Consider the following 10,226-nt stretch of genomic DNA (forward strand, 5'->3'; position numbering starts at 1 on the left):
TTTCAACAAAAAACCAAATACGTTGCCACATGATCCTGTGATAGCGACAATGTCTCACACTGCCACCTTGAAAGCCAATAGTTGGACTGGAGAATAATGTCCTGGGTATTGCCAAATCTGTAACTAAAAAGTACTCTGATGTTATACAAATATTTAAGAAACTAATAATCATGTAATGAAGACCTTGATGTTCTTCAGCCAATAGCAAAGCTTTAGACTCCAGTGCTCATTGTTGAGCGAGTGAGTGTGCTGCCAAATTTAGGCCTTCTGATGTTTACAAAGTTACCATGGTAAAAAGCAAGAGAACCAACCTACATTTGTTCAGGAATTAAAGCAATTAAATGGTTTGGGGCACATGTGAGTATAGCTGCTCTGAAAATGAGTGTCTTCACTGCTACATTTGGAAAGTACTCATTGCTTACTGCATTTGGGAAGCTAGCAAGTATGTGATGCAACTGGCAACATCAGTCAGAGAGATCATTCACCTCTGTTGAATCATTTATTTCAATATAACAACACAACACCTTATTATGCTGAGCATCACCACACTGAACTAAACTGATCTAAAATTAAATTGAAGTCTTTGTGCATGGTAATGGAGGATTATATTATACAGATACATTACCTAAATCGTTCGCCAGGCTGCTCAAGCGGTGGTGGTGTACAAACCGTAGAGTTGAGTTGTTGCGTGTGTGCGGGGATTTGATCGGTGGGGCGACCACGGCATCATCAAGCTGAAAAAAATATAACAGGCCCCTAACCGAGAAACAATAGTCATATGATGAAATCTATTAGCACCATTCAATCACGAAAAGAAAAGGCGTCAGATGGTATCTGCGGTTGCATGAGAGGAAAAAAAAGGAAATCCAAGCAGCAATTGGAGCTCGGGCAGAGACCAAACTTATATCTAATCCGACCGAGCTGGAGCACTGTTTGTGCCTACACATGGACAGGAAAAAAGACCAAGACTTTGATGCCTATGGGTTCTTAAAATTCTCACAGTGAATTGGATGGAGTATATATCTAGTAGGATCAAATTAACTGAATTATTGGTTGTGCAGGATTAATCAATTAACACTCATCGTGGATTGGATGGATGGATATATCAATATCAACTATGCACAATAGAGAAAGGTCCGTCAAAATAAACCATGAAATTACTGAAAAGTTTGTCAATGCTAATAAACACGAAAGTTCACCACCGGTTAGTGTATGCATTGGTAAAGGTGTGAGGTATGAATATTTGCTAGAGGTACCTTCAAATAGCCAGGCTCCTGAAAAAACATATTGCCTCTCTCGCCATGTACATGAGCATGCTTCCTCAAGGCAGCCACATTAACAAAGGTCTTGCCACAGTTTTCATAGCTGCAGGAAGAGGATCTTTATGGATGGTTCGACCTTGCACGACTGCGCCTTTGGATCTTGCTTTTGTTGCCGCTTTCCTTCAGGTTCCTGTAGACATCCTATTTGAGCTCATACAGAATATATGTAGTTTGTCCCAGAAGTCGACATACATTATCCCCGGAAAAAAATTCACATACAGTATGTAGTTTGGAAAAGAGTTAAGCAACAATATATGTGAAGTAAAAACGTAAGCAAGATTTATCTTAATAATAAACTATGAAACATTCTCATTCATCACACAACACTACATAGCTGAAACTGGTGTTCACTTCCTCGACCACATACCTGGCGCATATCACCTCCCCTTACTAAAAACTTCATGAAGCACATTACAAATAAATTAATAGTACAGACTACTTCTCAATTAGGACGTGAGTGACATGTAAAAGTTGTGCCTCAAAAAACTACATGTATCAAAGATCTGTACTAATTCATCTACTCTTGCAAGCACTTAGTACTCACCTAGCATACCTACAACATCTACATGATCACACATCAAGACAGAATTATATAGATATATGTAAAAAATGTCTACTGTGGGCAAGAGCTATATTTCCTACAGTAAACTGATGAACTGACATACAGATGAGACCCATCAGATGCTTCAAAAGTACCTGCGCCAAAGTACGTCCAGGCGACGGCTGATGATCTTACGTCAAAGTCGGCGGAGGCGATGGCAGATTGTCTTGCGGCGAAGTCGACGGAGACGACGGCTGCGAAGTCGACGGATACAGTATATTACATTGACGTCAAAACCAATTAACCCACTCCACTAAATACACCTCCTAATTCTATTTTGCTAGGTGCATTAGTATATCTATTCATGTGTATGCAATTATGCTAATTGATAACTAAAGAAAGAGCAGAATATAAACTTCAAGAGTTACTCCAGCATCATGTCCAAGAATTACTGTAACCAAGTTCAAGCCACCATGTTTAGGTATATGTAGTCAGCAACATTAAATTTCTTGCTTCAATCCTTGGCTAGACAACAATTTTTCAGAAAAATTATACTGAAACGGGGGCTTTTATGGCTGATTGGCTGAAACATAATGCAAAATACATAATAAAACAGACAACGTAGTTGGTGTAAAGACTCCAGTGCATATCATCCAGACTGTAATTGGAAGTAGCACCAATTTTTCAGAAAAAATAAAGGAACACAAACAATGCAAACAAAGGAAAATCGATTAAATTCATCGATTATCCAGTGGTGTAACAACTACAGTAACATAAAAAAACAACTACTGTGAGGGGTCGAGTCATTACATACCTCTGGTGTAAAAATTGCTCTGTACCAGCCATGTGCTTTTAGAAGCCATCACAAATTGGTTCACATAACAGAAGATAAACGAAGGTTGCAATTGATCCCTGCTAAACCTGTTGTCTTGAAACTCCCGCACCACAAAACAAATATCAGTGCACTTTTGTACTAATCCAGACCAGAACAAATCAAGAGAACTATCAATTTTTCTGGCAAAGAGCAAGGGAACTATCATAATCCTCCTCTGCCAGCAACCAGCAGCTTCCTCTGCCTGCAACCATCGACTTCCTCTGCCTGTAGAAGGCCACACACATAAACACGGATGCACATCCAGCCGCACACATCACACACAACCAGCCGGCGGAAGCACAACACAGATGCCACATACGCCACACCCTGCAGCATATGTTGAGCCGCCGCCTGTGTGATGCGAGAGGAGAGCGGGGCTGGTTGGAGAGAGAGGGAGGTGAGGGCGGCTGCTGAGACCAGGAGTCGCTCTTGGCAGCGCGAGATGGGGAGGCCTCGAGCAGAGGGAGGCGAAGGACACACGAGGGGACGCGGGGAAGCGATCGACAGCCGGCGGCGATTGGCGTTTGTGCGGCAGCTAGGGTTGGCAGGGGTCAGGGAAAAATCACGCTGGCGGCTCGTTCGACAACCAGGCATGAATCGTTTTTCTCACCAGGCGGTGGCAGAAGCTCTGTAAATTCTGTCAACTCCGATGGCATATGCTTTGACGAGTGAATCGTTATTTCTTTTGAACTCACTTAAACATGAACCGCGGGTTCAATAAACAAAAAATATAAGGACTTTTTCGCAAGAACGCCACGACGGTGAACCCGGAGAAAAAGGGCACAATCTGCTTCATGTGCCATTATGCATCATTTTTATGTCCAATTTAAATAAACATCGATAATTAGGTTAATTTTGATAATTTTCTTATTTTTAATAAAAGTTAATTCACATTTTCGTAAAAATTGGGACACTATTTGTCTTGTCCCAAACAAACACTTGCAGCATTAGTTTACAAAGAACATCTGGAGTATTAGTATCAGAAGACTAACCTCAACATATACACATGCTCTTCCTATGCCATCACTCTAGAGAAATTGTACAACCAGAAGGGGATAAACCATGCTGCTAGCTGTTATAGTTGGACATACAAGTCATTGTACTCTAGAAGCTAAATAGCAGAGGTAATGCTCCATCAACAAAATTCCAGTGTCACAGTCTCACAGATGATCATTGATGTGTTCTTGCACATCCGGCTGCAGTGAGATCTGGGACCATCTTTTCTGGTCCTGCCATTTCAGTTTCTCGTGTTGGTGATCCATTGAAATCCCCCGGGCACCGGCTTTGACCCCGACCTGCTTATCTGGGATGCCAAGATCATTTTCTGCAAACCCTTCTCTATGGAGGACTTCATTGCAGCTGGCTGGAATAGTTGAAAGCAAAGGAATGTGAGGGACGGCCACATGAAAGAATTCATGTGAACATATCAGACATGGTTGCTTTGATAGAACATTCTTCTGAACGAAGCAGGTTGTACAAAGACTACAAACAAAGTACCCCATACGTTTCTAAATAAAGTCTTAGAAGATTTTTCAATATGGACTACAAACGGTGGAAATGGGTGAATCTCACTTTAAAATCCATCTATATACATCCTTATCCATGTGATATTATGCACTATAGTTTAACATTTGTAATAAAGTTGCATTAATTATTATTTTCAGAGTCTGAAGTTTGCACGTTAAAAAGCCCTCTTAGCGTTCTTTATCTGATGGAAGATTAGTTTGGAATAGTTTGTGAATCAATTTTTATTTTTTACTTTTTTTTGAAAAACATGAATATTTCTTTGTTTTTAAAAGTGAATGTTTTATTAAAACTCGATTATTTTTTAGGGAGAACATTATTTGAATGTTTTTTAAATATTGTGAATACTTTTTATTTTGGTTTTTAAGGAAAATTTGACCAGTTTTTAGAAAGTGTGAATAAATATATAACTATGTACATTTTTTTAACTATTTTTACTATGTTGATTTTTATCAAGAGTTTGTTGCTTGGTTGGGAAGATTCTTTTTATTTTTTTCATCATTTAGGCTTAGCCAATAAAAAGCACTTCACGTACACACTTCACTTACAGATAAAACACACTCTCTTTTTCTATATATAAAAAAAGACACCCAAACTCATCTCCCTTCCCCCGTTTTCTATTCTCAAGAGTCCCCCTGCCAGAGACCAATTCTCTAGATTTCTTTCCGTAATTGCTATTATATTGGCACACCCTATACTAATAAGCACCCCCACCAATTTACCTTGAAGCAATTGTACGTCCCCTGCAATGTCTGCAGCTTGGAAGATGGCATGAACCACTGGATCTCTGCTAGAAGCGTCGGAAACATGTCATGAGCCACCGGCGAAGGCTTCTTTAGCGTGGAGTTCGCTCCCGATGATCCTGAAACCCAAAATTTCAACGAATAATAACATGAGATCCAGGCACATCTCGGAACAATTACAACACCAATTCAGACAGAGCACTCACTAACCTTGCATCTGATGGAGGTTGGGACACTTGAAGCTGATGACGTACTCTGGGAGGATCCTCATGTTCATGTCCTTGCCCCAAACAACATACCACTGTGGGTTCTGCATGTTGTCGATGGCACTGTCGTAATTGTCACTGCTGGGGTAGAGCTTGGAGGACCCGGCCTGGATGGCCTCTGGCCGGCCCAACAGAACACGGCACAACATGATATGCGCCTCGCCGTTCTCATCTACATTTGCTAGCATTGCGCTGCATAAAAATGATTTCATACTCGTAAGTTCCTTTATGCACTGCTTCACAGAACATTCAGAACATATTTCATCACCCGGACTCTAGGTAGCAGGAAACATGATTTAGTTTTGCTCGTATTCCTCCCTTCCACAAACCATTACCCAATCAAATTACTGCATTCATAGATAAACTAATACTGTCGTTCATGCAAACTTGTTTCCCCATAATTTTTGAGCTAAGAGTATGAATCAAGATATAGAAACCAAAGGCTAAAATAACATGGAATCAATTATATTATGGGACGGAGGGATAATATGAATGCAATTTGGAACAGATCCTGAATTGGTAACTGTGTCTGATAAATTATCCTACAGCTATATGCCTATATTCATGCTTGCCATCGATCAAAACCACAAATTCAGAACTCTGACCTGACCTGGCATAAGGAGACCGAGGCGGCGAGAGGTGGACGTCGTCGCCGTGCGCGCGATGGAAAAGGACCCGGTTGTTCATCCTGCCGAACCCGTGCTCCACCGCCGCCGCGGCCACATCCACCGATGGAGCGCCATACCACGCGAACTTGGCATTGCCCCTGTCGGCGCCGCGCGCAGCGGCTAGGAGCTGGCCCTGCATCTTGTCGCTGCTCTCGTTGGACCTCTCATCCACCCCGGACGAGGCCCCGTACTCCAGCTCAGGCTCGCCTCTCTTCCTCTTCATCCCGCTCTCTGGAACAGGGAAGAAGCAGATTTTCAAAAATAAAATCTATTGTTATAGCCCTCAAAAAGCAAAAATAAGCAAATTAATTTTCTGAGCACAAACACACCGAGATAAGATAAGCATGCCTTATTTTTCTGAATACAAACACAATGACATAAGAGAATCTAAATGAGGCATCATAAATTAATTTTCTGAATACAAACACCATGACATAAGAGAATTTAAATGAGGCATCATGCCATCAGAAGCCGAGCGATGGAAACTTTCTGGTTAGGATTAGAAACATGGTTGATTCTGAGAAAAAAATGTAGGAGATGAAACCTCCCTTTGAAGAGAAAAAATGTGAGAGATGATGATTCCTGATCTCACTGAGTTTGTGCAAGCTGTACAAAAAAAATTCACATAAAACTTGTAATCAAGTAGTTGTAGTGCAACCTTCAATGTTTGGCCGGCAGCTAGAATATTAAATGAGAAGACAATGATCTTTTTTGATTATTTGTCACAGTACTGCAGCTAATCACCCTAGAAGGTTTTTCTGTAGTAGGTTAAAGAAAATTCAGGTTGACGCTGAAACATCCACAATAAGAACCTCGCTTTCAGAATATGCTTTTAGACAAAGAGCACAAGACCAGCTTGCCAATGTTGAATTTTTCGATTTCCTAGCTTATAGCAGCACGGACTTCATCAGATTAAAGTAAAACAGCTTCGGCTTCTACCTGTTTGATCAAACAGAGTAAATCATGTCACTATCCGGACCAGATTTCATGACTTCGCATGAACCGCAAATCACATGGTAGATCAGACAATCACCTAGCATGTTGTAGGCATACATAAGAAAATATGCTCAAGGGATTAAATCAAATGAGAGAATGGAAGAGGCAAATCAGGCGAGAGAGGGGGAGATAGCAGTACCGAATGCATGGATGTAGCCTTGCCATGGCAGCCTACACATCAGGCCTGCTGCACGGGGAGTGCTTGAGAGTGGCAGGAGATTAGGCTGGATTGAGGACTCCACCATGTCGCTGCTCTCGTCGGACCTCTCATCCACCTCAGACGACGCCCCGTCCCCCAGCTCATGCTCGCCCCTCTTCCTCTTCCTCCCGCTTTCTGGCACAGGGAAGAAGCAGGCCCCGCGGTCAATCCAGCCCATGGCGACCACCTCGGCGGTGCCAGCGTCGATGCGCACCATCCACAGGAAGTCGAACAGGAACTCCCTGCCGCCATACGCGGCCTCTGCGACCACCCTCCCGTCCAGGAACGCCCGGCGCAGAGGCACAGCCGCCTCGCCCTCGACATCAGCCCACGCGCCGCCCTCGAAGCAGAGGAACCTGACCAGAGCGCCGCTCCGCCGTTCTGCCAGCCCCGGAGGAGCGGGGGCGGACCGGCGCCCCCGATGCCGCCGAAAACCACGGCGGGCCGCGGGCGTGAGATGCGGCGGATCCTGCCGGTCTCGTCCGGATTCGGCGACGGTGGAAAGAGGACGGGCACCGGGGAGAGGGGGACGGGGGCGCGGCGGCGGCGGCAGCGAGCACGCCTGCATCGAGCGCGGCGCTTTTCGGAATCAGTCGACGGCGGGAAGCAACGAGAGGTGAGAGAGATCAGAACAGACAGGGATGAGAGGAAAATCAGCGATAGATAGACTTTTTTAGTTCGCACTCGTGTTCGTGTTGGAGACGGACTGCTCCTTCGTGTGCGAGACCGACGACGACGTGTTTTTTTCCTCTACCCGGTTGATGATGCCCATATGGAGTGCGGGTTGATTTCATAAAAGATGAGGGACTTGTTTGCAAAAACGCAGCGACGGTGAACCCGGAGACCCAATCCGTGCTTTATTATTAGGGAGAGATTACTAGCAAAAGGGCTCGCGCGTTGCACCGGGTGTACAAAAAATAAATATATGCTTAGAAGTTGAAAAAAATTACCACTAAAACAACATTGCATTCAGTCAAACAACATATCATAACAAAAATTTCAAATGATTTTGGTTTAAAATAATTTTCAAACGATTAATGTTTTTTCAGTTTGTAAATCCCGTACCATTCTCAGAAAACAAACTAATAAGTAAACATGGATATGCTCTTACTTGATTTTCCACATGGCAATTTGAAACCATTTTTGTTATCAAAATTGAAGTAAAGTATCAAAAGTATTGGGATAAGATTTCCAATCAAAATTGATGAATGATTTCAGTTTAAATAGTTAACAAACAATGCAATTATTTCGCATTGATGCATGCCTAAGGCTCAAATCCAAGAATAGCCATGCATCCATAGTGAAGAATAACCATTCAAACCATCAGCAAATTCATTCAAAAAGATTGGCTGCTTGTACTTCATTTAGAATTTGCAACAAAGAGTCAAGTCATGGGCGTAGGTAAGTTTCATAGCTTCAGAGATATTTCACTTAGCTAGAAAAATAGTAGGAAACTAAAAATTGAAGTTAAATCAATGGTCATGGCCCGTTCTTGTGTCCAATTTTGAAAAATTCTATATGAATATGGATAAAGGAAGGTAATATTAAAAAAAATCTAGTGCACTTCGTATCTTAAAAAGTCACAAATATGGTTACTCATCCCGCAAAAATGGCTACTTTCCTCTCTAATGATTGTTCTTGTGATTGTGTAAACATAATGTAATTGTCGTCGTGTCTACCAGAGTTTCACTAAAAAGGAAAAACATGAACAATGAGCTAAAATCCGGAACCGAAGAAGAAAATTGTGGAAGTTACAATATTTTGTTCAAAATTGTACAATTAAAATATGCCCGTTGCAAACAGGTGAAAAACTATTATCCCCGCATGGATTCATCCTCCTACTAAATGAACACGTTTTCAAGACTCACAGTAGAGATAAAGAAAACTTTGAAATTATATACTAAAATGAGATGAGGACTTTTAAAATGCAATTGAAACTAAAAGGGCTACGATGTCAACATGGCCTAATTTAATAAAAGTATCCACGGTAGTTTTGGTCCTATAAAGGCAGCCTCCATACACTTCAAGCATCAGAGTCGTTGTATCCGAGCTTGATGTCCCTCTAGCCTTAAAGTACGTCTCCAACAAATGAATAAAATAAAGTCAGTTGGTCTCACATACTGTATCTGAAAGCGTTGTAGCTGGTGTGTTTATTGAGGTATCGATTAGAAGCAAGCCGATCCAAGACAGTCAAACAACACAAAATGATGAGTCAAAAAAGTGAAATCACTGTTTTGAACAAAATGATAAGAACAAACCAATATTTAAGAAATTATTCCAATGCAATTCAGGGTTCGTCTCTGGTAAACCTTTTTTTTGGACACCGTTTCAGGTGAGCTACCAACGTGTGAGACTTGATGAGGCTAATTTGATGCGTGCTCCATGATTGATTATTGGAATGACGACCAGATTATTGGAATGCGTGCTCCATGATCTCTACTAAAAAGGAAAAACATGAACAATGAGCTAAAATCCGGAACCGAAGAAGAAAATTGTGGAAGTTACAATATTTTGTTCAAAATTGTACAATTAAAATATGCCCGTTGCAAACGGGTGAAAAACTATTATCCCCGCATGGATTCATCCTCCTACTAAATGAACACGTTTTCAAGACTCACAGTAGAGATAAAGAAAACTTTGAAATTATATACTAAAATGAGATGAGGACTTTTAAAATGCAATTGAAACTAAAAGGGCTACGATGTCAACATGGCCTAATTTAATAAAAGCATCCACGGTAGTTTTGGTCCTATAAAGGCAGCCTCCATACACTTCAAGCATCGGAGTCGTTGTCTCCGAGCTTGATGTCCCTCTAGCCTTAAAGTACGTCTCCAACAAATTAATAAAATAAAATCAGTTGGTCTCACATACTGTATCTGAAAGCGTTGTAGCTGGTGTGTTTATTAAGGTATCGATTAGAAGCAAGCCGATCCAAGACAGTCGAACAACACAAAATGATGAGTCAAAAAAGTGAAATCACTGTTTTGGACAAAATGATAAGAACAAACCAATATTTAAGAAATTATTCCAATGCAATTCAGGGTTCGTCTCTGGTAAACCTTTTTTCTGGACACCATTTCAGGTGAGCTACCA

At 41.6% G+C, this 10,226-nt stretch overlaps 2 protein-coding genes and 1 long non-coding RNA gene across 5 annotated transcripts; all 3 read right to left on the minus strand.

Annotated features, from left to right (window-relative positions):
* Positions 1–9: 9 nt before the first annotated feature.
* Positions 10–3,298, minus strand: LOC119284656. Of its 3 annotated transcripts, none has more exons than XR_005139146.1 (4): positions 2,678–3,298; positions 2,019–2,117; positions 1,257–1,452; positions 10–756 (listed from the first exon to the last, which is right to left on the minus strand). It is a non-coding gene; the product is annotated as an uncharacterized LOC119284656 (long non-coding RNA). The 3 variants fall into 3 exon arrangements; XR_005139145.1 differs by having other exon boundaries at positions 10–311; positions 626–1,452; XR_005139144.1 differs by having other exon boundaries at positions 10–1,452.
* A 1,605-nt stretch (positions 3,299–4,903) lies between these two features.
* On the minus strand, positions 4,904–6,086 carry LOC119283362 (probable inactive poly [ADP-ribose] polymerase SRO2; the record flags this gene model as incomplete). Its single annotated transcript, XM_037562939.1, has 3 exons — positions 4,904–5,123; positions 5,215–5,462; positions 5,881–6,086. Coding segments are annotated over 3 exons (624 nt in total), but the record flags the coding sequence as incomplete, so codon positions are not given.
* Positions 6,087–7,200: 1,114 nt separating this feature from the next.
* LOC119283363 (probable inactive poly [ADP-ribose] polymerase SRO1) lies at positions 7,201–7,701 on the minus strand (the record flags this gene model as incomplete). Its single annotated transcript, XM_037562940.1, has 1 exon — positions 7,201–7,701. A coding segment is annotated over exon 1 (501 nt), but the record flags the coding sequence as incomplete, so codon positions are not given.
* Positions 7,702–10,226: the final 2,525 nt, after the last annotated feature.

This window comes from Triticum dicoccoides, chromosome 4A (assembly GCF_002162155.2).
Source record: "Triticum dicoccoides isolate Atlit2015 ecotype Zavitan chromosome 4A, WEW_v2.0, whole genome shotgun sequence".
Taxonomy (NCBI): Eukaryota; Viridiplantae; Streptophyta; class Magnoliopsida; order Poales; family Poaceae; genus Triticum; species Triticum dicoccoides.